This window comes from Chelmon rostratus, chromosome 9, assembly GCF_017976325.1.
Source record: "Chelmon rostratus isolate fCheRos1 chromosome 9, fCheRos1.pri, whole genome shotgun sequence".
Classification (NCBI taxonomy): Eukaryota; Metazoa; Chordata; class Actinopteri; order Chaetodontiformes; family Chaetodontidae; genus Chelmon; species Chelmon rostratus.
The window spans coordinates 13,438,120-13,465,180 of record NC_055666.1 but is presented as its reverse complement, the minus strand read 5'-3'; the positions used below and the strand labels follow the sequence as shown (position 1 = coordinate 13,465,180).

Genomic DNA, 27,061 nt, shown 5'->3' with positions numbered 1-27,061 from the left:
GTTCCCTCCCTCTCCTCCCTCTCTGACTCTTACTCCAGCCTCGGCAGGGCTGGACCACTGGCTCTCTCCTCTGTGTGAATCTGTCAGGGAAGCGGTGTGTGTGTGTGTGTGTGTGTGTGTGTGTGTGTGTGTGCGCATGCCTCCATCGGGGACGCTTCTTTTTAAACTTGGAGCACTCTCTGGGAGCGGTGGGCAGGCTTTTTCAGAGTGAGTGTGAGAGAGAGAGGAGACCCCCGCGGGGCTGTGATTTGACTAAACAAACAGCCAGGCTCAGAGCGGTGCCTCCTCCAGCGGACTCCCGGGACAGCAGAGATTAACCTCAGACTCTGAACATCTGAGGGATCTATAGATCTGAGGCAGCAGCCCCTGTAGAATCTGGAAGTCTCTCCTCTGATTTCAGAAGGAGGAGGTGACCGACTGCTGGCTGGCAAACCTCCTCGGACACAGAGAGAGAGGGCTTGTCAATGCTTCTAGGATCACGCTGAAGGTAAGACTTCTCCGTCACTGTCACAGATTATTACTTTTAGTCATGGCTGCTTGGCAGCTGTTGGCACCAGTGAAGACGTTCTGGATAAAGCGGTTAAAATTCACTTCGCCTGCTTAGGAAGCCCTCTGTGACCAATCCAATTTCACTGCTGAATGTCACAGAGAGGATGCACCTCATCCTCCCAACAGTTGCTTCGTGTAACTTTCTGCCATTTAAAACTGATAAAATAATCTGATTTGATACCTGAAGGCAAAAAAAGTCTGGTTTGAACACTTTGGCCTGTTTTGTTGTGCGATGCTGTCGCTGTAATTCCTAAGAATGTGTCTCTGTTGGTGGTATTAGTTACTCGCATACTTGAATGTGTACACAACAGGAATTACAATGTGAAAGAGTGCGAGCAACCTGTTCAAACATCAACATGGTGATGGCTCGCCTCTTTGTACATAGACACCTTTTCACTCTATACGTCGTACAACTTTAACTATGTTTATCTTCTCACTAAGAGAATGCGTTTGACAAGGTGTCCCAGGGTCTCACACACACACACACACTGGGCTTTATACACAAGCTGTTTGTATGCGCTCCACTTTGTGCTTCACTGCTAAAGAGTTTGTTTATACAGCCCTCTTCAGTCACCCTGAGTGAACCGACGCTCCTCACCACTGAACCGTCAATCTCCTTCCTCCTCTGTGAATGCTCCTAACAGAATCAATCTTCTTTGCATAGCTACATGGAGAAGCTCATCAAGCCGTGGCTGCTTGGCGTTATCAGACCCGGCATCAGTCACTGCCACCAGCATCCGCATGGATCTCCTTTTAGCGACAACACATACCAGCCTGAGTGCATAGCGTCATGCCTCGGCCATCCTTTTTTAAATGTAAATCTGCCATAAAGCTGCGATTCGGCCTCGTCTGAGGGACGTAGAGCCGAGTGGACATAAACAATCGGCTGAATCATCTCCTCCCATTCATCACCGGAGACGGTTTTAGTACCTACAATGAGTTACATTACAGCGATGTGAGCTATTTCGTGGCTGAGGCACATGTGGCGTGCATGGCTTTTCGCTCTAATCCCGCCATATGTTTTGCACCTGAAAGCCTCCCCGCTTCTCTGCTACGCTCGGCTGCTGCGGTGTTTAGTTGCAGGGCTGGTTAACTGCACATCCATCTTCTGTGTGCAGATGACCTTTTTGATATGGGGGTATTTGAATTAGCACAAGTTGTAAACAGTGTTGGCATGTGTTTTGTGTCTGCTGCTCTCCTCCTCTACACTTAGGAGTTTCCTTTGGAAGTCTTTGATCTTCTCTGGCTCTCTGGATATTTCAGTCCAGGCATTGTTATAGTACTGTTGGAAAATTGCATGCATGTCATGCTTTGACCATTAACGGTATCAGACGGCATTGCATTCATATCATAGTTTCGTCAGCTGGGGGTCCCTTGCTGAACGTTTCACGGCACCAACTTCCAAACAGCAGATACGCTCTAACAAATCTCCGCAGCATGGATTTGTAAAACGTTTAGAAGTTTCATTTGTCTCCTGAGCGGTGGGGATTTTTCCTCCTGTGCGTCAGGCTGCTGGTATGTGCTGCAGCAGAGCTCTTCTCCCCAGCCCTGATGCAGTACGGCCCAGTCGGCTCCATTCCCCTGACCCAGACCTAATCCTTTGCCATCAGCTGTTTCCTGGCTCCGCAGGCCGTCCGCATGCCAGCCGCTCTGAGAAAATGTGCTTCACATTATGACCGTGCAGAAAACATGCTCGGAGTCTGATTTGGCTCACATGTGCCAATATGTAGCAGTTTGAGCTCAGCAGAAAGTTCTGAAACACATTGATCCCATTCTGTCCTCCTGTGATTTATCCTCCGTGAGCCGGACGCACAGCTGTTGAGCAACCGCGCTCTGAACAGCAGTGTGATGTGGTCTAGAGCTGGATGAAGAGGAGAGTTTAAGGAGTCATTTAGGGCGCTCGGACAGCTTGTCACATGATCATTTGTGTTTTTTATATTCAAATATAGCAGTCCCTGACTCACTCTCTGGCACTCACTTATTGGCTGATTCATAATTCATCATTCATACTTCTGAAATGAGCTGTTGTTTCTGAGACTCTACCCGTCTCTTGTGCTCCTATCGGTCACTGCTTCTTTAGTGCTGTACTCCGACTCCTATTTGAGTCATATAGCTTTCATGAAGAGCACTAAGTGGTGCTGCGATGCAGCATCCTGTACGGCTGCCCGTCCATCTGGCCTCCCCCCTCCTTCCCTCCTCCTTCCCCTCCCACCCACTCACGCAGAGCTGACAGGCAGCTGCATCTCATCTCCAGTCGGAGAGCGCAGCCCCTCCTGCCGGACGACTCCAGGAGGAAATGTTTCTTCTCGAGTTGGAAGGAAATCAGCCTTAAGATGCAGAGAAAGGTGTCAGTGCACAAACACATGAGCTCGCTGTTGGAAAATATCTGGAACAGACGCTGCTGCTTTGAGTATTTCCATTATGTGCTACTTTAAGCGCTGCTTTTCAGAGAGACATAATGTGCTGTAACTCTACTACATTCACTGTATGGGCTGAATTATAGTTACCAGCTACTTTTTTCATTTAATATTCATAAACAAAGCCTGCAAAATCAAAACCTGTTTATGTTTCCAGTTCAATCAATCCTAATGAAACCATACTCACAGTCCTAATGAGGCAGACTAGCTGATTTTTTAAATTTAATTAGTTAAACAAATGATGATTCAACTTCAAATATTTTATGTTATAGAGAAATACCTGCCAGCACCTCTTAGTCTGGGCTAGCGGTTTCCCCCAGCTTCTAGTCTTTGTGCTAAGCTAAGCTAACTGGCTGTGGGGAGTTGTGTCAGTCTTCTAATGTAACTCTCAGTAAGAAAGCAAGCAAGTGCCTTTCCCAAAATATCAAACTCTTCCTGTAAGATTAGAAAGTTTTTAGGGGCTTTAACTAAAGTATTGAATGCAAGATTTGCTTTTAAGCGGCCGTCTTTACACTGTGTGTTACTGCCTTTGCGCAAGTGCTGTATGGCTGTAACAACAGAGAGATGTTACGATTTCCTCTTTGACTTTACTACATAAGGACAAACACAGATTTTCAACAGGAAGTTTTGGTCTCCATCAGATTCTTCTACAGCGCCTCTCTCTCTCTCTGTCTCTCTCTCTCTCTCTGTCTCTCTCTCTGTCTCTGTCTCTCTCTCTCTCTCCCTCGTTCTCTCTCTCTCTCTCTGCACTTCGTGCTATCCTCAGTCCAACAAAAACATGCCGGAATTGGTGATACAGTGCAGTGAGACAGCACAAAGGAAAACCTTCTGTTGCTTTTAAAAGATAAGAATATTCCACCCAGCGGAAAAATAGAGACTTTTTTTGGATTTCTTCTTATTATTACTATGCTGCTTTCAGAGTATGTGGTGACATCTTTGTGATATTTATCTTCTGTTTTTCTCCTCAACACTCATGCATAGAAAAGAGCTATTGCAAGATTGTTTGACTGTAAATGCCAGAGTTAACATCACTCCTCATGCACGTGCCAAAACAGCACAAGTCGTGTAAATGATCAGCCAGAGTGATGCTTCTCTGCCTCTCTCTTCCCTCCTTTCCCCCTTCCTTTCAACGTTATGTGTTTAGGGAAATCAGTGGAATTTAAAGCCGGTCAGGCCTAATTGAATTCAGCTGTTTCTGTTTCTTTCTTTTAGGGGGGCGTGGGTGTGTTAGAGTGCAGGGACTGGAAGTGTGTTTAGGCGTCCTCTATTTCTCACAGGGCAGGTAGGGGGGCTCGTACCCTCAAGTGTTCGTTGGACGGCCGGTGCGCAGGAAAAAGGAAGATAACAGCGTGCAGAAGGGTGGGGACGTCTCAGAAGAAACACGTGGGAGGAAGTGGCGCTGCTTATGCTAGCAAGTATATCCGATATCCCTGCATTCCCTATGAGCAGAAACAGTTTGAATTGCCTGGGACAAAGTACATACACAATTACAGCCCAACTGGCAGCATTTACTGCCCAAAATGGGAAAAATTGACATGACTTCAATGACAACAGCTGCTTTAGTTTTTGACATCTTAATCACTTTTCCTTCATTTAGGTTCCCAAATGAGTAGAAAATTAGATCATTAAACTGATATCAAACACTAGCCACATCTAACGCTGTCATTCTACAACCGTCAGTTTTACCCAGAAGCCCTTTACATCCCCCCACCGCCACTACAAACAGCATTTACAACCCTGTTTGAGAGGGAGCAAACCAAGAGCCACAGTTTCCCAAACATGTGTTGCCTCAGCACAAGTACAGTCACTTTGGTTGCTGAGGCAAGACCGCTCACAGTCACTGTGTCCTAATGCTGAGCCGAATAAAACCAGGGGGAGGTTTTAAAACGCACCAGGCTCTGATCATGCAAACCTGAGATGGCTTTAGTGCAGCTTCATGCTCTACAGTTACAGGATATAAGCTGTTTGTTTGGCTGATATCGAGGTTTTGAACGTCCTGTGTCCAGCTGTGTAACTGCAGCTTCTTGTTGGGGGTCAGTGTACGGTAAGTGAAGACCTCTTTTGTGCCTCAGTCTGTCTCTGTCTCTGTCCAGCAAACAGTTAGTGGACATTTGCCAAAGCTATTATGATGCCGGCGAGTTTCTGGACTAATATTTGGGGCATTTCCTCAGTGGTGATGTGAATTGTTTTATTTGGCTGGGATCGTCAGGATTGAGAGCATCAGAGCTTTTCATGAAGCTGCTTTACTAATCAACATCTTATGCTAACAATAGCTCAAATGACAATGTGTGATGCCAATGTGGCCGCTTGTGGTGATGAAACTGCAGAGAGTTGTCCCCTGACTCTGCAGTTCCCCTCAGATCCACACATCATGGAAACAGAACTAGCAAATAACCCATGATGAGCAGAAAGCATGTGACTTAAATGAAGTGACGAAACCATCACATCTGTGTAACGTTCCTTAAATTGATACCTGAAATAAACACACTTGCTGGTTTTCAGCTGTGTTAGACTTGAATAGCGCTCTTTTGATTATGTTATCTCATTGCAGTGTCTACTTCTGCAATGGTTAAATATACTGGATTGGAGAGTTAGCACCACCAGCTGTTAATCTCAATCCTTAATCCACCTCTTTATATTCCAGATATGCGCAACATTAGGATGGAAGCATTCATTTGCATTATATTTTGCTGATTTTCACAAAACTTGGTTAAAGGCTGTGCTACATTTAGATGGAAACTTGACTCGTGTTATGTTTAAAGGTATTTTTTTCTTGCCTCTGGCGCCAAGTGCTTGCTCACAGTGGGAATTGTTGGGTCTCTGTAAATCATATTAGAAAGCGTGCGGTCCTGAACGTGTCCTGAGATATTCTGTTGATTGATGATTTGGCATCATGCAAATAAGACTGACCTGACTTATCTTCACAGCTGGTGGAAAACAAAAAATCAGTTAATGCTGCTTTAAACATGTCGCATATGGCACAAAGAGTGTTTTACCAAAGCAGATCAAAACAAACAGAATTGTCTGGCACACATATTTCTACAAAAACAAAGATGTCTGAGGGCTCACCAGCTACAAGTGTAGCTGCTTTTCTCTCTTCTTTTCAATCTGAAAGATGGATTATAGTGATGCAAACACAGGCTGCTCCTTACAGGAACTCACATGTTCTGACAGCATGTTGATGACATGTGTGCTACCCCAGCTGAAACCGCCTTTGAGCCTGCAGTTGGTCATGTATGTGCATTAGTCACGTTGGGGGACAGAGAGGCTGCCTGGGGTGGGAGCAGTGCATCGGGGGTCTGCTACCAAGGGACCAGAAGGTTTTCCTCGTGTGTGTGTGTGTGTGTGTGTGTGTGTGTGGGGGGGGGGGGGGGGTGGTAGGTCTGTCCAAGGCGAGTGATAAAAATGGAGGTTTGTTTTAACAAAGACGCACTGGGTCATTTTTTTCCCACAGAGCTCGCCAGAGTCCGTCTGTCCAGAGACGGGTCGAGACAGCCTGACATCCTTCTAGAAGCTAAAAAAGTGTGGTGTGTTGTTCTTTATTCTGCTCTGCAGCTATTCCAGCGACATGATTTAGCACATGTCCTAATAAAGTTTTAGTTCATGGTATCCGAGCTATAATTGTTTGCATTGGAAAAGTAGTGGCCGCGAAATTGGAGATGTTTGTTTTGCAGATCGCAGCTTCCTGTACGCTTCAGCAGAGTAAACACCACCGTCTGTGACTGTGTGTGTGCGCTCCCTCTGCTGTCCCACTCTCTGCTTTCATGTGGTTTTTCCCATAAATTGTGTTCTGCGTGTCTGCATGCTGCCTTTGCTGTCTTTTCCACTGTCTGGTGCTGTGTGCAGTATTCCTGCGGTGTGTCCATGGTTTGTCATGCTTTGTCATTGCTCTAATTGGTCTGTTTCTTCACGTTGATTGTTTTTTTTCTGTTTTGTTGTTCTCTTTCTTTTTGCCTTTGTTGGTGTTCTCTTGTTTTCTGCGCAGCTTGTTATTTAAAGCAGTTTCTCTCTTTGTAGGAGTTTCGCTGTGCACAATTTGTCCTCTTCTCATTGCGGCGTCTCCTGTTGCCTTCGTGAGTATTTGGTTCGAGGTTGTGGTGGTCTGCTGCGTCACCGATGCATCACTGCCTTACACCCACACAAGGCCAGAAAATTTCCCCATGCAGGAAGTCAGAGCTCTCCAGCTGCACTTTGGGAGGCTTTTTGGACATCTCTCTCTCTTTCGTGATAGATGACGCTTTTTTCCCCCTTTTTCTAAGTGCACCCCCCCCCTCACCCCCTTGGGACACACTCAAGCAAACAGTTGGCTGCAAATGTGGCTCACAAAGCGGTTCCCACCTCATTGAGGACTGCTTCATCACTGCCAGATGTTTAAATAAAACACGCAGCTACAGTATATATAGATAATCCCAGAGGTGGGATTACAGGCTGCTGTGGGGCTCGGGCTGTGCGTGGGCTGCGTGCGTCCCGCTGAGGTCGATTGTAGCATTCTTCCTCATTAGCTGGTGACACTTTGAGTGTAGCAGGGCTGTTTATGAAAACTGACAAGGGTCAATCAGCCACCAAATTCCCAGCATCTGTGGGAAAACTCATACGGTGGGATAACAGTTTATCCGTCATGGTGATTACCGTGCCATCACTTGCATAAACACTCTTTGTTTTTTTCAGACCTCCACAATCTTTGCAGGAATGAGGGTATCCCATTTCAAAGATTAAAAAGACAAGAATAAACATCTACGTTAGAAAAAAAACGTGTTTCAGATCCTTAAAGTCATCTCTGAGACCCTCTCCAACCACTTGACTTGATTTGTTGTGGATGTTTCTTACTGTAAATTGTCTCAAACGCTGCTCTGTTGTCTCTGTGGTTCAAACAAAGAGCCTCTTTCTGTTTCAGGGGTCAAACTGCTACTAAGTGTTTTTATTAAGTTGGAAGCAGTGTCACTGAAATGCTGCCAAACCTTCTTGGCAGATTCACCAGGGTGCTGACACTTTTAACACTTCATGGATTTGGATGTTATTTTTCTTGCACAAAGACCTGACCAGGACAGAGATAAGCACAAAAACAGCTATGTCCTCAGCGATTATAAGAACCCTTAAGCGTCTCCTCACACCAAGACAATGACTTTGATGTTACAGTTGCTTGTTCTTAAATGTTGGACAAATCTCCTCTTAACGTTCACTTTCCAAACTCTATTTGAAGTGGTTTTCTGGCTCCCTCTTGCCCTCTGATCGGAGTCAGCACATCCTATCTTGCGGGTCAGATTCCTTCTCAAAGGCCTCCGCTCAGAGTCCCCCTCTGCCCGGCGGTCAACAGAAAACCTCATCGTGTTTCAGTAGCCAAACCTTATTTTTCCGTTGTTTTCAAAGATCTCAAAATAAGATTTGAACACACAGAGATTTTTGTTCGGCAAATAATGTTTTCCACTGTTTGATCTCAGATGGAAATCCGTACCCTGCAGTAGCCCTTGTGTAGCTCTTTGGCTTGTTTTAGCAAAAAATAGCATCAGCAGCCAGTCACAATAAGATCTGTTAGTCCTCACGGTGCCAAGTGACGCATTCCTTTGGCGTTGCTGCGTTTGGCTGTTGTCGCTCAAAGTCATCATCACTGACACTGAGGTTACTGGTGCTCATCGGCTCTGATGTATGGCTTCCTCAGCGGACGGTCCCTCGTCGCGGGTTGCTCGGGGCCCCCCGGGGATAAGGCGACCCCCCTGCTCCTGCCGTCATGACCAGCAGGGTCCCAAGTGTATCAGCGGTCCTGGGAAAGTTTCAGCAAAATACTGTGGGAACGTGAACTGAACACAGACACCAGTGTGTGTGTGTGTGTGTGTGTGTGTGTGTGTGTGTGTGTGTGTGTGGTGGTAGACAGTGATGAAGATGGAGGTGGGTTGGAGTGTAATACAGCGCATGTCTGTGTGTATAGTACGTGTGTTTTAGCACACGAAGCATGTGCCAGTAAGGATGAGTGTATGAATGACGGCACAAAGAAAAAAGTCTCTCTCTCCTCCTGTCCCTCTCTCTCTCTCTCTCTCTCTCCTCCTGTCCCTCTCTCTCTCTCTCTCTCTCCTCCTGTCCCTCTCTCTCTCTCTCTCTCTGTCTCTCTCTCTCTCTCTGTCTGTCTCTTGCTCTCTCTCTCTCTCTCTCTGTCTCTCTCTGTCTCTCTCTCTCTCTGTCTGTCTCTCCTTCACCCCTTTTTATTAGAACCAGGAGGCCAGGGAGGAAATGGACCAGTCGTGTTTTTGGAACAACTCAAGAGCTTTTCGTTTTGGGAGCGGAAGTGCCAAAGGCAGTTAATTTAGAGAGACATCTTGTATCTGGTTTGAGTATTGGGTTAGTCATGGAAATTCTTATTCTTCGCCACCACTGCCAAACTTATTCGATCTTCAGTCTCTATTATACCTGGAAATATAATCAATATTAAATTCAATGACTGATCCACTTCTATAGATGCAGTTGTTGCCAGATATGATGGATTGATAAATGAAAAGTGAGAAAACTCCAGATAGTTTCAGTTCAGAAGGAGAAATGTAGAACACATGTTCTATTACATAATGCATAAAGATAGGCCAGTTTCTTAAAATAGAGACCGTGAAATCGGATTGCATTGTCAAGTAAACGTGTTAAATGGGGTAAGATTTCACAAGATGCATTTCACAATTTTTCCACTGGCTCCCTCCTTCTCTTCCTCCTCCACCCTCGCTCTTCCCAAGCCTCGCTCTTCCGCCCTCTCTCTCTTTCCCACCCTCTTGCGTACAGGCCTGTGATCCATCCTTAACTGTTTCCAGACGATTGTGTGCTGCAGGCCTTAACCCCCACCCCAAACATAATAACAAACCATTCCTCCCCTCCTCACTCTCTGCTTATGCCTTCTTGCATTGCAGTGAAATTGGTTAACGGTGGTTAATGTTGAGGATGGTATAGTAAGTATTAGGCACCTTTGACCTCAATATTTCTTGAATAAATACTGGTATGCTGATATTGAGCTGGTGTACAACATGATATCCCATTAGTAATCCAAAACCTCAGCCCTTCAAAATCCTAAGTACGCTCCTGATTCAGCAGTGTATGTGAATGCCCTCATTTTCACTTTTGTTTACACCAAAACCAATTAATGGCTCAGCACGGCTCTAGAATAGCTTGGACGCAGCATTGTTGCCAGCGAGCGTGTTGCAAAGCTGCACACAGTGACCCGTTTGTTAGTGGGCAGAATGCTGGTGAACCGGGAACAAAAAGAGCCAGACATTGTCGCTCTGTCCCGGAGCAGCGAGGCATCAAATACCTCCAGAGCGAGCTGCATCTGCACCTCAGACTGTGTGCTGGCCAGCGGCTGCCGAAGGAAGTAGCTTGACAACAACATACTTTGTTTGTTTCCTTCGCTAGGAGCGGAGCATAGTTGTATGTCCCTTCATTTGCTTGGAAGTGGATTGTTCTGGCAGTGCAGCATGATTTATTTCCTAAACTCTCACTTTAACCTGACCCGCTGGGGTTCATGGGGGCAGGAATCACTCCATCATGATTTGAAGCCTCATGGGGTTGTGTTGTGTGTCACTTCCCTGCCGTTTTGTTTATGTACGCTGAATCTTAGCACATACTTTCTGGACAGAATGACCTGTGTTTCTTGGAATATTGGCTGAGGATACATTAAGTTTAATCAGCATAATTATCCCTTCTGTTTGTTTGCAGAACAAAGTGCAGCGAAGGCTTCCACCATGAGGAGGGTGACACCATCCACGCTCCATCTGACAGTCACAGTTACAGGTGAGGACTCAGTTTCAGTAAATCAATAAAGAGACGAAGATCTGTAACACAACCACGGGAGTGTTTGCAGGGAAGCGAAGAACATGATGCCAAGCATGTCTCTGCTCCCATGAAACATAGCCAAATGAAACTTTATATGACTGAAAGGTCACAACTTCCACAAATTGCCTTACAAAGTCATGCAAACTGAGGGGAAAAGATTTATTTAGGTTTATTTTAAGGCACTCAAAGTAAAGCTTATTTATTTGCAGTCCGACCAGTGAGATAATACTTTGATGTAAAGGACAACTAGTGCTTTCAAGATGACCTCTGTCACTTTAAATACATCTGTCACTGACAAGGCATCATTATCCTCCCACATATCCACTCCAGAAAACTCCTATCCCTCATCATTTAGGGATAGAACAGGATCTGGCTCGTATTGTTGATTTAACCTTTGACCTCATGCTGCCTCTCTTTGACCTCCGAGCTGACCCTTTTTTCTTGTCGTGTCAACTGCAGCTCTCCTGTGTCTCTGCACCGAGCTGCGCTGTCTGCAGATCACCCCTGATGACAAGGAGCTCGTCCTGGCCGAGGGCTCTTCTCTCAGCCTCACCTGCTCCGGCTCGGGGGAGACCAGCTGGGAGTTCAAGAGGGACGACGTGCCGTACTTCCAAGTGGAACAAGTTCAAAACGGCGGTCAAAGCTACCAAATCATTCAAAGCGGGAGAAACACAAGCAGTGTTTTGACGCTGCGGAACGTGAGCTGGAAGCACACGGGGGTGTATCAGTGCATTGATCGAAGCACCGCAGAGGCTAAGGAGGTGGCTGTTTTTGTCCCAGGTGAGTCCTGGCTTTGTTTACATGTGATTGAACTGTTTAGTGTCATACAGCTCGTAACAGCTGCCTCAGTATGTTTTCACAAGCAGGAACATCACAGCATCTCATTCATGAAACTGCAAAAGAAGTCTCAATTTCACACTACATATCAGTTCTCAGCAGGTTTGTAGTGTGTTCACATTGGTGAAATGCCAAAAAAGTCAGAAAAGTCAGTGTGCATACTAAAAAACTGAAAATACGTTTTTGTCCCACAATGCAATGCACAGCTGTAAAATACAAAATGACAAAGTGTGAAATCATTAGAAGAACATTTTCTCTCTGTGGAAAATGCTGATTTCTTGTGTGCTAACTGTAAAAAACAGGATACTGTAAAGATGAATTAGTATGCAGTACGGAACTGTACGCAGCAGTGTGTGAGCCATGATTTAGACCAAACAAGTCCTGGTTCTGTCCGCAGACCCTGAGGTGTGGTTCATAGAGAGCTCCCACGGCATGGTAACAAAGACCAGCGAGGAAAGCACCGTCCCCTGCGTGGTCAGTAATCCGAACATCAGTGTCACCCTCTATGAGAGGGACACTGATCTGCCCATCGGGGGGCTTTATGTTCCGAGCGAGGGGTACAAGGCACGGCTGGAGGACAGGACCTATGTGTGTCGTGGGGAGCTGAACGGGGAGGTGAAAGAGTCTCAGGCCTTCTACGTCTTCAGCATTGTCGGTAGGTGTTCAAAAGGTTAAAAAGCTGCGTTAGAGGAACTGCTCCCAGAATAAAATGCGCCCCCCCCCCCCCCATGTGTGCAAACTCCTGAGAAGCCACAAATGCACACACACACACAGAGCTGGCCCCTTTAATTCAATCTCGGCCTACACCCAAACTATTAAAGTTAATGGGTCTATCTTTTTAAAGCGCTGTAAAAAATACCCATAAAATGTCCATCACATTTCTTCAAATGGCTTATGCAGCATAATCAACAAGTTCCGCAGCCAGAGCGTTGCTCTGTGCATCCAAAAGTGATTCTCATATTATCACACGTGCTTTGTCACCTTATGTGCCTCTGGTGGTGGACTTGCCACTAGAGGCAGAGGCAGTGAGACAGAGGCGAGGAGGTAAACACTGGACCTTTGGTCTCATTTCAGTCGCTTTCAGTTGCTGCACAAACCGGAGAAATTGGAAGAACATTTTTTACTTTTATGCAGCTTTAAAGTTTTCGTTTGCTGAGCTGGAACAACAGCTACCAAGTTTATCTCTGACTAGTTAGAGTTAGACATATTAAACTCAGGGTTTGTCTTTGTTCAGTGAGGAGACTCTTCTACATATTGTTTTGATAAATCACATCATCACCACCCCTTCCCCCTCTCCCCCACACTCTGCCTTCCCGTCCCAGTCCCAGAGGCCATCGACGCCTACATCAATGCGTCAAAGAGCGTCCTGAAGCAGGGCGAACCGCTGACAGTGAACTGCACAGTGCACGGAGTGGAGCTGGTGTTTTTTTCCTGGGATATCCCCAACAGAGAGGTGAGTAGGAGTGGAGCAGAACAAGCGCTTTTGTTCAGCTTTCCCTTCCTGATCACTTTCAGGCCTCATGACCGAGCCCAGATTGAATCAAGATGTAGAGACACACCTCACTTTTTATCCCCCTGTGAAATTCTTCTCACAACATGTGGTGTTGGGATTGCAATAATTGATTCTTCTTGGGTTCAAGTTATGAATCGTTATGAAAATCTCCACACTGAGTCTGACTTCAAGAGGCAGCTTTTCTTCATTTTCATGCCTGCCTGGGTTAATTTTCCATGTGATCTTTGCAACAGATCAGACATTTGGCAACACATATCAGCGTGTGGTAAAAAAAGGGAATATGCATTTCCTGAAGTAAAAAACACCTCATTTCATGAAGCCTGATTACCCAAATTTTGATCACGGTCAACATGATAATAAAACGTCACATCCTGGTCATCTCCCTCCTCAAGGTTGTTGAGGTCGAGCCACTGACAGACGTCCTGTCCACCATGAACATGCGCTCCTGCCTGATCTTCCCTCGTGCCACGGTGGCCCACAGCGGAAACTACGTCTGCCACGTCCACGAGGGCGTCCAAGACCAGACCGCCTCTGCCAGCATCAACATCACCGTGCTCGGTTAGAGTAACCCACGCACACACATCCACACCAAACTAAAACAAACTGCAGCGGGACTGATTATTATTGTGTTTCGCTGACAGAGAGAAGGCTGCTTATTACGTAAACCTTTGCAAGTCAAGGTGAGAGAGGTGCTTCTTTTACAGGAAATGAAGATGACTTCCATTTATTTCTGTTCAAAGTGTGAAATAAACGCCTGACACGGTGTGGACGCCCTGAGTGATACCTTGAAAACCAGAGCAGGAAACCGGATGGGGGGTACAGCAACTCTGTATTTAGACTTTTGGGAGTAAAGTCCAAATACACAAGAAATGTCAGTGCAAGTTTTGACCATTCACTTAGAGTAAGTGCAGCAGCCAATGAAAGCAGGGTTCATCACGCTCAACTCTTCCTCGTTCTCTGGCGACAGTCACTCAATGCGTTCCGGCCTGTGGGTGCTTATTCTGTCTGCAGCGAGGTGTGTTACGTTTATGAAACCCTTGAATAACTTGAACCGCCATGCTCCATGGAGACTAGGACAGTTTAGTGGTACTTTTTGGACATCTCAGTGGAAAAGACAGATCCTGTCTGGCCCCAGAGGGTCAGCTGCAGCAGTAAAGTACACTGTCTCCAGCCTGCAAAATGATCGTAGTGGCATAGTGGGAGAATCATGCCAGACTCTGCAAATCTTCTCAGGTATACAGAGCTCGAGATTTTGGTTCACTCTCACAGCTCCTATCATCTCTGTTTTGAGCAAGAAGTTCTAAAAACCCTCAGTCCTGCCGAGCCCCAAACAGCACACAGTGAGTAACTAACTAGTTGAGCATTAAGCAGCTAAAGAGCCAAATATTTTTCTCAGGAGTTGGTGGAGAACAAAACAGAGCTACATATGCTAATGTTGCACAGTGTCTTGTAAAAGTTTAAATAGGGATCTGTTTGCTTGTAAGTTTCCTATCAACTTAAAAGCTGATGATATATCAGTGTTGTGTTCACAGATTTGGGTTTCTGTTGCGACCAAATGGCAAAAAAAGTTACGTTGTCATGTCGCTGATGATATTACTTTTCTTTCCTCAGAGCGTGGCTTTGTGAATGTGAAACCTGCTCAGAAGCAGAACATTTCAGCCAAGCTGCAAGAGAACGTGGTCCTGCGAGTGGAGATCGAAGCCTACCCTCCCCCTCGGGTCCTCTGGAGCAAAGATGGCGCCGCCATCAAGGGAGACAAAACCATCGCACCCACACAAGAGCATGAGACCAAGTGAGACATCCTCGGCTGTCCTTTGACTTTAAAAATGCCGTCCACACCACACGGCAATATGCTCATATGTGTTTTAAATAACTAGCACTGGACCTCTGTTAGGGTGACAGCCTCCGGAGGCGTCTAGCTCCTGTCATTCATCACCCGATAAGGCCTCCGCAGAGAGAAACACAACACTCTCCGGAGGGAAGGACTCCATCCTTCATCACACAGGAACCATAAACACAAGATACCTGTCACAACTCACAAATGCCTTTCAGAAAAGAAAGAAGAAAAAGAAGCCAAACAGTGTTTTAATTGGAGGACCATGTTTTTGCATTTTTGCCAACACACATTCAAGAAGTGAGATATATCATCCACATGCCTCACAAACAACAGACCCCCCACCACAAATTAAAAAAGAAAGAAACACACACCAGATGTGGAGATATGCTAAAAGTAAACTTTATTGAATCTAAACATGATATGATTACACAACAGAATCAATAAAGACAAAACTAATAGAAGATTTACAGCATTGAAAATAGTGTACATGAATGGTACTTAATTAATGCACGGAGAGATAGAGCAATTCTTTTTGTCAATTATAAAAAGGGTGATATGCAGTCTGCAGAGAGTCATGTGCTAAGTCTCCCTTCACAGCCAATCAAATCTTACCTTCATCCACTCATTCGCACAAATCTTCTCAGAGAAATATTCAGCAGCTCAGACATATTAGATGAAAAAAGCAGTGAATATATACTTTTTTTTTTAGTTGCTCACCTTTTTTCCATATTTCCTCTATTTCAGGTATGTTACTATTCTCACCTTGGTGAGGGTGAGGACGGAGCAGAAAGGCCTCTACACTGTCCTTGTCACCAATGGAGATGACACAAAGGAGGTGACGTTTGACCTGGAAGTCCAAGGTGAGAGGCTGTTTTAAGAAACTTAGAATTATCACAGTATACACGGCGTTCTTGTACATTTCTGCCTCTTAATCCGCAGTCCTGCTCTCGAAGCACAGACGGTTTGAATGTGATGTTTTTGCAGGAGAAAAATCACAGATTTTGTGTTTGTCCATGTCAGTAGTGATTAATGACCACTGCACCCCCTGTGCATAGTTCCCTCTCAGATTAAAGACCTGACGGACCACCACCTCCCCGGGAAGAGACACTTGGTGACCTGTGTAGCTGAGGGGGTCCCAACCCCGACCATACAGTGGTACAGCTGTGACAGCATGCTCAAGTAAGTCACACCGCCACCCATTCATCACTGAACTGTCACGCAGTGAACACTAGGGGGCTGACCACACACAGAAATGCATTTTACTGTCAAATTCTGTGCACCCGCTTTGGCTCCCTCTGCCTCTGCTGCAACTCAAGCCTCCATCTGCTGATCTCCCGCAGGTGCAGCAACGTGACGGCGGTGTGGCAGCCGCTCGTACCGGAGCCAGAGGTGCTGAGCATCCAGACCAACGTCAGCTTCAGTGAGACCCGTAAAACCAGCCGGGTGCGGAGCCAGGTGACCTTCCACAAGCCCCAGCAGGTCACAGTTCGCTGTGAGACCAGCAACCAAGCAGGACTCATCGACAGGAGAGACATCAAACTGGTGTCCAGCAGTAGGTGTCACAGACAGAATGTCCCATGTTAGTGTTTTTTTAACATGCCGATCGCACCAAAGGGAAGCGAAAGCTGTGGAACATTGTACTGTATGCATGTTTACTCTTTTAATTAAAAGGTGATAATAATTAAAGATACAGTTCTGTCATGTTTGTGTTTAGTGAAACAAACACATGGTGGTGTGGCAAAAAAGAAAAAAAAAAAATCTATCTATCTATCTATCTATCTATCTATCTATCTATCTATCTATCTATCTATCTATCTATCTATCTGCAGACAAAGAAACAGTATTCTCAAGTTAACAGAAGGCAACTCAACATATTACATCTGGCACTTCAGAATAAAAGCATCTATTGTTACCACATTTCAAATTACTATCAAATAAGCATTAACAGGTAACAGGTTCACTCCTATTCACTGTAAATAATGTAAATAGAGTATTTTAATCCCCTTTTAGCTAAACCAACAACATAAATCATGTTTTTAATTATTTTAACCTTAGCTTCAAAGGAAAGAATTAATATTAATTCACAGCAAACAGCAAGACAAGACAAAATATGTTTGTCAATATGTTTGTTCTAAGGCTATAAATATGAGTCCAACTCAAACTTTCTTTACAAAATCATTGTCTGCATGTTAATTAATAAGAGAAGGGGAAGTTTTATGGCCGTTGAGAATTTGACACAACCTGCTTAAATGTTTCCTGTTTCAGTTTACAGCTTTATGTGCGTCCTGGCTAATGCTCTGTGTCTGTTTGCCTGTTGCAGCGCTGTTCTCCCAGGTGGCAGTATTGGCTGCTGTTCTAGCCTTAGTGGCCATCATCATCATGTCTATCATCATCCTCATCGCTGTATGGAGGAAGGTGAGAAAAAAAGACACAAACTTAAGTTTTACAAGGATAGCGAGTTAAAATGTACAAAATATTTTTTTCTTTTGTTTCGGTGTTTCAGTTTTGTTCTCATGTGTGCTTTTTCTGGGCGCTCTCAGAAACCTCGCTATGAGATAAGGTGGAAGGTGATAGAGTCTGTGAGCCAGGACGGTCATGAGTACATCTACGTGGACCCCATCCACCTGCCCTATGACCTGGCCTGGGAAATGCAACGAGACAGCCTGGTGCTGGGTGAGTCCTCAGGCAAACAGGGACAGATGATGGGATGAAGAAGTTAAGATAAGTTAAGACAAGATAAGATAAAACTTTATTCATCCCACGCCGGGAAAAGAATGAAAGAGAGACACAGAAAGATCAATAAGGATACAGAATATAAATCAACTATATGCATGCACATTACATACAAGAGCATAAGAATATTATTGCCATAAAAATGCTATTACTTACCTTGAATGTAAGTACCTTGTGCCATCACAATATACATTTAACATTTATAGTAGCCATGTCAAAAATAAAGACAGTTTGATAAATAGAAAGATATAAAGACAACGTGTATTTGAGAAAAGAATACAGTAAAAAGACATAAAGAAGATATATATAGATATATAAGATGCAAATGCAAATTTCAACGCATTTAACAGCACTTTTGATTCCTTTTTACAACTCATTTACATGGCAGCCTGTGTTGGCATGCATGAAACAACTGAATTCATAAATATTCATTTACACTCTTTTTACTTCTGATTCATTTATCAATTGTTTTAAAGTTCCTTGCTGAGGTCTTGTGGTCCCTCAGTTGCAGCTAAAAATGGGTGATCAGTCCAAACGCACTTCTAGTCCACAGTCTGCTTGCTGCTCAGACGAGAGCAAACAAATGCGTATGTGGCCATCACCAGGTGACTTCAGTGCTGTGGGTGGTTTGGGTCGTCTGGGCGTAGCTGAGGCTAGAATACTAAGTAAGGTTTGTTAAACATCTTGGCCCTATCCCCACCTCATTTTTAAAGCTCTTTTTAAACCGTTGTTGTCAGTGATGTGCTGTCGGTCGCCAGCTGCTCCTTCCAAACGGCTTCCCAAGCTTCCCAAGCCCACACAGGCCTTCCATGGTTACACCTCTGCTGAAATTATAACATCCCCAAGCCAGTTTCTAATCTCACCAGAGAAATTTCTTTTAATATTTTAAATGAACACAGAGGTTCTCCCTCTGCCTTTCAGGTCTACCATGTGCTCCATTCACATGCTGTCCTACAGAGCCTCTCTTTGTGTTTCAGGTCGCACTCTTGGATCAGGAGCCTTTGGCAGGGTGGTCGAGGCGACGGCGTATGGTCTCACTCACTCCCAGTCCAGCACAAAAGTGGCCGTGAAAATGCTGAAATGTAAGACGCACAATGTGAAAACACAGCAGAAAGCATGTGTGGACCACAGTGGAGTCCCCTGCGTATATCTGTCAAATAGTGTGACACCAGAGCCATATTCCTGCGAGCACAGAGGGAGCGGCCGCCTGCTGAGCTTTAGTCTGCTTGCCAGCCTGGTTCCAGTTTCAGCAAATGGGTCATTGAGCAGTTTGGCAAGGATGCACTGTGTCCTGATCCCAGTATGTTCGCCCCCCCTGTTCTCATACCTCTCTCTGTCTCTCTCTCCATCCAGCCACAGCCAGGAGGAGTGAGACTCAGGCTCTGATGTCGGAGCTGAAGATCATGAGTCACCTCGGTCCTCACCTCAACATCGTCAACTTGCTGGGAGCTTGCACCAAACATGGTGAGTGCCGGTGCTATACACTGCTAACACATTATAATTAGGTCATTTGTATCATTTGTTGCATGTTTTTATCCTTCATGTCTTATAAAACTATTAAAACACATTTCGCATTAAAAAGTTCTCTGACAGGGATCAGCAAAAATCCTCATAGTCTGACCTCCCTCTGGCTAACCTCTGTCCACTCTAAAAACCACAGTGGCGCTCAGTGCATTTGCTTTTTTTTCACATGCTGTTTAAGATGTTAAAGTCCAAGCTCATGACTACTACATATGCAACTTTGTAACCTTGTAGCTCATTACATGACCAGTGGCTGCCCCTATCGTGCACAGCTATACGTGATTTAAATCATTTACTACCTGTTTATTATGTAAATGTCACTTATACATTTAAAGCAGCACACATAATGTCTACTTTGCTTTATACATACACCTTATAACAGCAACAATATTTTAATGATTAATTTATTTATGAGCCTTATACATCAAAATATCGCCTAATATTGAACATTAAATAAAATGTATAATTTAATTGGCTCTTTTTCAATTAATATTACGATAAAGGCTTCCCTAAACATTTAACCAACTGCATTTATATTAATATGTGATTTTAAGGTGTGTTGTGTGAAAAGTAAGTGTGTTTGGTAAAACCCAAACTTAGATTTTTCTTCTTCCCCCAACCAGGCCCTCTGTACCTGGTGACCGAGTACTGTCGCTATGGCGACCTGGTGGACTACCTACACAGGAACAAGCACACCCTCCTGCAGTACTACGCCGAGAAGAACCAAGACGACGGCTGCCTCATCTCTGGAGGGAGCACCCCGCTCAGCCAGAGGAAAGGGTGAGAAGACACAAATCTCAAAGATCTGCACAAAATCTCCACTCAGAGCTGCAAAAAGCGGCAGTTTGTGTCTCATTATTGCCGTCACGTCGTAAATAAATCTGGATTTAGGTCTCACTCTTGTGCGTTCTCACACTTCACGTATCCTTCCAGCTATGTGTCTTTCGGAAGCGAGAGCGATGGAGGATACATGGACATGAGTAAAGACGAGCCCTCGGTCTACGTGCCCATGCAGGAACAGATAGACACCATCAAGTACGCAGACATCCAGCCCTCTCCGTACGAGTCTCCCTACCAGCAGGACATCTATCAGGAACAAGGTTAGAGCCACGCTTGTGTCTGCACTGACAATCATGAGTTTCCCAGTGTTGTAATTGAACTCAGACATGAATAAGTCAGCACACTGGACACAGGAAACAATGGGGAAACAGATTTGTAGTACAGTGTGATGTGAACCCAACCAGTACCCATCTTCCCGCTGCTTGTAGCGTAGGAACTCCCCTGTATTTATGTGTGAAAAACCCATGCAGTCACAGGACAGCTGGAGTTCCCCCAACAACAAGACAATGACTTCATTCATGAGAAGCTCCTCACCTCCTCTTCTTCTCACATTTTGTCGTCTCACCTTGTTGTCGTGTCCAGGAGGCGGCAGATTGGACCTGGCCATCAGCGACTCTCCCATCCTTACCTATGACGATCTTTTGAGCTTCAGCTACCAAGTGGCGAAGGGGATGGAGTTCCTCGCCTCCAAGAATGTGAGACATCAAGCTTAGTGTTCATCATATGCATGTGGTGATATATGAGTTGAGCATCTAGCTCCTCTGAATTTTTTCCACATTCTTAGAAACACTTTAATTCACTTTGTTACTGAGGTTAGAATGTGAAGATTCCCATCGCTGTCATATTTGTGTGCTACATATGATGCTGCGGCAAGCAGCCGGTTAGTTTAGCTGATCATGAAGACTGGAAACAGCTAGCCTGGTCCTGCTTGAAGATGACATTAATCCATTTACCACAATCTGTACAGCTCACTAATTAACACTTTATGTCTTGTTTAACCTGATTTAATTTTATTCCACCGCAGTGCGTCCATCGTGACCTCGCTGCGAGGAATGTGCTGATCTGCGAGGGCAAACTGGTGAAGATCTGTGACTTTGGCTTGGCCAGGGACATCATGCATGACACCAACTACATCTCTAAAGGCAGTGTAAGTGGCAAAATCATCGCACAGAAAAAGGATTAAATGCACATTTTAAAATCACTCTGGATGAAAGCAGCTGTTAAATGAATGAGATGAAATGGATATAATTGAACCGAAATGTGTTAGTACTGTAGCTAAAGAACATGCTGCAAACAAGACCCTAAGTGGGTCTGCAATGGCAGCAAATAAGTGCCAGCTGGACTCTTGGGACACTGGACGCCTGGTGTCTAATAATCATTTTCTCAAATGGAGTGTTTTTTTTCTTTCATTCAGACCTTTCTGCCCTTGAAGTGGATGGCACCAGAAAGCATTTTTCATAACTTATACACCACCCTGAGCGATGTGTGGTCCTACGGCATTCTTCTTTGGGAGATTTTCACTCTGGGTCAGTTCAAACACACATAAACACAACCAGGGCAGGTCTACACAGGGGAGGGCTTCATCCTCTTAAAGCGGTCATGTTGTTCACCTGCTTTCCTCCTTGTTAATTCTTGAAGTCACACACACTTTCCCAGACTCCTCCTTGCTCTCTTCTGGTAACTCTAAATAATGAAAATGTTTCTCGGTGTTTAAAATGACTAGAATAGAATAAATGTATGTAAACAAAGCTAAAGCAAATTTAAACTCCGTGCCTGGTTCATGTATATACCAGTTTGTTTGAAGACTCATGTGAGGTCTTAATCTCATTGGGCATAGTTAAGCTTTGAAATCAGCATTCCCTTGCTCTTTTTTTTTTTTAAGAGCCTCTTCCCACAATTTTTTACCATGAAAACAAAGCAGACAGTTATTTCATGTGTAGCGTAAGCCATACTGGTGAAGAACACACTCACAATCCAGCCTCTGTGCTTTGTGCTTCCCTGCCTCAATCTGACATTCCATGGACTTTTGAGATCCTTTTAATTTACAGTATCAGTGCTGAGAAATAAATTCTGTTCATTTCTCATGTCAAATGTCTTGTAGGTTCACTTTGAAACATGCAAGGCTTGTGCACGATTTATGATTTGGTGGTTTACATTTACGTCTGTTGTACATTTCTAGCCTGTGCGTGACTTCTGATTTCTATGTTTAAAGTGATTTGAAATGCTTCCTGCAGGAGGAACCCCCTACCCCGATTTGCCCATGAACGAGCTGTTCTACAGCGCTTTGAAGAGAGGTTACCGAATGGCCAAACCGGCCCACGCCTCCGATGAAGTGTGAGCCTCACTGTCACCCTCACCTCTAGGGTAATGCCGATGTGAAAGTTTCGAACAAGAAATTAATTGCTTTTACATGGTTTACGTTACAGTTATGACATCATGAAGAAATGCTGGGACGAGAAGTTTGAGAAAAGGCCTGAGTTCTCCTTCCTGGTCCACAGTGTGGGGAACATGCTGGCAGACAGCTATAAGAAGGTACCTTAATTTATTAAAATTGTGAGCTTGGACTCATCAGACCACATATTGCTGTTCTTCGGATGTTCTGTCGTACGCGAGTGAAGTTATTTACCAATTTATTCATTTATCTACTCATTTATTCCCTCATTCACTCACAGTCAGCTTGTCTGCCCCCTAGTGGCTGTTTGAAGGCCTGATAACCATCCAGACTCAACACTGATGAGTTATGTAGTATTTATTTATTTCCAAGTACAGTCTTGAGGTACTACTTGATATTTACATTTTATGCTACACTTAACTTGTGCTTCAATGAATTTCAGATGCAAATATTGTACTTTTTATTACACAAAATTAATTTTACTGTCATAATTAGTTAATCCAATCATATGATATGGAAAATACTGTAACACTCCATAACAACAGCTATTACTTTTTTATTGATGCTTAAAGTATATTTCGCAGATAATACTGTAAAAGTAAAAAAAATGAAATGCATCTTTTGTAATATGAAGAGAACATTTTACACTGTGGTATTACTACTTCTATGTAAGTTAATGATCTAAGCACTTTTTCCACTTTTGCTTCACGCTGTCTGACCCACTCAGTAAATGGCTTTCAGTAATACCTGCAGAGGCAAGGAGTATTGCACTGAACTCTGCAAGAGAGAGAAGAAGCTACAGTAATACAGTGGTAACGCAGTAAATCTGTGCAGAACTCTGCTGGTCAGAAGGAAACTTGCAGAATAACTGTAGTTCACACAGTAGACACTCTGTCCACCAGGCTGATTCTTCACTGATTCTGAAGTAAATCAAGAGCAAACAGTTTTGTCAGCTGTGATATAAAATCTGAAGTCTCATATCTGCAACCTCAAGCTGGTAATCAGTCACACTCCCAGCAGTTCACATAATGAAACTATTGTCTCCTGACAACAGAGATACAACCAAGTCAACGACAACTTCCTGAGGAGTGATCACCCGGCAGTGGCCCGCACCAAACCCCGGCTCTCCTCACCCTTTCCGATTGCCAACCCAGCATTCGGCTCCCCATCCTCCGTCACCACCCTCTCCTTCCCCCCAGACCCCTACAGCCAGAGCCCGAGCCCCGGAGAATTCAGACAAGAGGCAGACTCACAGGAAGTCGTAACTTCATACAACGAATACATCATTCCCATCCCGGACCCAAAGCCGGAGGAGGTTTTCACTGACGTGCCTTCAGAGAGCCCTGCAAGGTACAGAGCGGCTGAAAAAGATGCTGCAGATCTGTGGCGAATGCTGGGGTTGCATGAAAGATGGGGATGTATTTGCTTAACAAGAGCCGTGTTTCCTCCACCACACACCCACTCATCCAGATGTTGAGCTGAGACAATAGCTCTATTATGGAGGCCGACATAGAGACATGTTTTTATAGCATATATAAACATGCAGCCAAGCAAAGTTGGCTGTAAAGGCCAAATAAATGTTTGACCAAAATCCAGATATATTTACATGAATAATCAAAGTTTTTCTCATATCTCATATTTAACTTGGATTTAGTTATTGTTTAGTATTATAGTCCTTGTTGGAGGACCTGTCAATCAGTTTGAGAGTGACGGCAATGTTTTGAATTTTGCCAGCGGGGCCACTCTTTTGCTTACATTTGGATCTCAGATTGGACCTTTAGCATTGTGGGTTGGTTTGAGGTCTTTGGCCCCCTTATGAGAGAAAAAGATTAAAGCTGTTGGTCCAGATCCACAGACCGATCAGTGGGGGGTCAGAGAGGGTCTCACAGATACCCCAGGCTGCATACTAAAATCAAAATAGGAAATATCCAATACATGGGCCACTCATTGACAAGATTACTCAACAGTCATCCTCCTAATTCTCTATGAAAATGGTAAAGTTCTGGCTAGAGATGAACAATTAATGAACAATCGATTAATTAGTAGACAGGCAGAAAATTACCACCAATTATTCGATTATAGACCATCTCCTTAACTGCGAGGAATTGCTGCCCTTGTTTGTTCTTTGTTATCATAAAGTGAATATGTTTGCTTTTAGAATGATAGTCAGAGTATTCATCCAACTGAGAGCATAATCGGCCGAATAATCAAGAGTGAAAAAGATTTAAACTTCTGACATCACTTCTTGTAGGCCGACTGAAAGAATTTCTTATTAAACCGGAGGACAGACGGCTGCGGCTTAACATCTTAATTAAGTAAGAAGTGCTGCCTCTTGTTTTATTGATTACTAAGAAAATACATTAGATCAATGTGGCAGCACGTTGCAGAGTACACAAGTGCAAGAGGTACACAGAGAGTGCTGGACACCATTTCTCAACACAAACGGCTGCATAGTAAATACTCTGCTCCCTATAAAATCTTGATGTTTCATGCATTAGAGCAAAATATGCATTGTGTCTTTAAATGCAGTCAAGATGGGCGAGTAGTATCATCTCTGAGTTAAAAATGACTTGTGGTTGCTGGAAGAAAGGTAAAAAAAAAAACTGAAAAAAGGGAAGATTGGGATCAGCTCCACACGGAGATATGTATGAATAAGTAGTGACTGTGTCCTTCTGTGACTCATGCGACTAGGTGCACAGTGTAAAGTTGTGTTTTGCTCTCCTGCCCTCAGCTCTCTGGCTCTGGAGGAGGAGACCGACTCCATGTCACAGGACACGGCCGACACTCTCCCAGAGGAGGACCGGCTGGAGGAGATCAGCGAGAGGGACGCTCTGCTGGGCTCCTCGGGGACGCCGGAGGTAGAGGACAGCTTCCTGTAGCCACATGTAGGGAACCCTGACGAAACAGAGCTCTTTTCTGGGTTCATCTTATTCAAACGTGCCTGAAAAAGGGAAAATGACTAAAGTAGAATGTAGCAAAATTGAGACTGAGAAGGCAATCTTTGTATTTCCACTAAGCACTCGAAAGGTTTTGCCCTTCTTTAAGTTCTTTTATCACACTTAGTACCTCTGAAACCACAGAATGGTTAGAAATAATGAGCATGATGTTATCATCCATTAATTGGAGGCTTGCCACAATATAAACACGGTACTCACACACACTCCTATGGAATCAGTTAACACTAAGCAAAGATGCATTTACTGTATTTTACATTGTAGCCAGAGACTAATGAGGCCTTATGAGTTATGTGCTTTAGCTGTATGTCCCTTTTTGGCTGTTACTCATCATCCCCCTTTTACGGTTCACAAACAGTGACGGTTTTTAGAAAAGCGGGTATTTTTTTAACGTTTTTTTTTACGACCAATTTTGTTAGCTGTACAAACACAAAATCACTTTCACACAATAAAAACAAACCACAAACACACACACACGAAAACAAAACCTTGTCTGAGCAAGAACATTATGCAGTTCCCACATTATTGGAAATCATCAGCATGATGCCCGAAACCTGGAACAGTCATAGAAAATTAGTGTGTGAATTAAAACTTTATGTTGCATTGTTTCCTTACCTGACGTACGACCAACAGCTGTGCTCACTGTATTATAATAGTTTTGTAAAAGGGCCTGAAATGCAGACTTATTCTACATGCACTGTTTTCCTATGAGAAATACTTCCTTTTTAGCTACACACAGTATGACTATGGAGGTTATCAGTTTTCTTTTTGTTTTCCTGAGAACTATATGAAATGTATTTTTGCGTCATTCGTGAATCTTTGACTCGTCTTGTGTAGGTTTATTTCATAGTTCTGTGCCAGATTTGCACTTTATCTAGAAAAACGTGGACATTATAATGCAGATATAAACACAGTAAACATAGAATAATTCAACTGAGAATCCACCTTTGACTTAAACATGTGGCTTTTACAGGAAACCAGTTTCTGTGCTGACTCACAGTTTCTGTGAAAATAATGAACACAGCGTATCACTGCCATAGCACAGGATGGCCACCAGAGCCGTTGTATATAGACCGACAGACTTTCGTCTTGCAGCTGTTGTCGCTTGCTGATATGAAGGGCTACTGTACTCAAGAAACCTAGATAGCCATGTGTGTACATGTAAAAATGATGCTTTTAGTCCTCTGTTGCATTGCATAACATTCACTCACACACGTTTCAACTTCCAATACTTAGTCAACCATTTAAAACAACACATTGTAATTGTAAGATGCACAAGATCACTGTATCACAAGCTATGGTACCAAAGCAGTTCTTAGCGTTTACAAATGTATTTTTTATATGTGCCATTTTATATGTTGTTAATGTGACAATAAATGTGTATTATCATAGTAGTGCTGGAAGTGTGACTCTTTTATACATCATGTGAATTCATTGGCTCTTATTTAGCTGCTCTTCTCTGTCTGCATCTGTTTCCCCCACTGTTAAAACAGCTGGTCTCACCAATATAAAGCTAAATTTCTGTCCAACATTTAGTTATTTATTTCCAGCTGAATCATACATCGACACTCTCATATCTCTCTGATTCCTAATTCAGGTTTGTCTAAGAAGCCACTGTCTTTGCCTCCCTCCCCCTCGAGTCCGCGCTTTCCTGGTTAGAAAAGTCTG

At 44.1% G+C, this 27,061-nt stretch overlaps 1 protein-coding gene across 1 annotated transcript; it reads left to right on the top strand.

Moving 5' to 3' along the window:
* The first annotated feature begins 136 nt into the window (after positions 1 to 136).
* Positions 137 to 26,778, top strand: pdgfrb (platelet-derived growth factor receptor, beta polypeptide). The gene is made up of 23 exons (XM_041943874.1): positions 137 to 487; positions 10,650 to 10,724; positions 11,226 to 11,546; positions 12,001 to 12,258; positions 12,926 to 13,056; positions 13,509 to 13,674; positions 14,728 to 14,908; positions 15,698 to 15,813; positions 16,009 to 16,132; positions 16,294 to 16,505; positions 17,274 to 17,368; positions 17,494 to 17,626; positions 18,664 to 18,768; positions 19,040 to 19,150; positions 19,831 to 19,987; positions 20,141 to 20,307; positions 20,630 to 20,742; positions 21,072 to 21,194; positions 21,462 to 21,573; positions 22,282 to 22,381; positions 22,474 to 22,579; positions 23,494 to 23,789; positions 25,171 to 26,778. The coding sequence occupies exons 2-23, from the start codon at positions 10,676 to 10,678 to the stop codon at positions 25,316 to 25,318; spliced, it is 3,324 nt and encodes a 1,107-aa protein (XP_041799808.1). The 5' UTR covers positions 137 to 487; positions 10,650 to 10,675; the 3' UTR covers positions 25,319 to 26,778.
* The last annotated feature ends 283 nt before the right edge of the window (positions 26,779 to 27,061 follow it).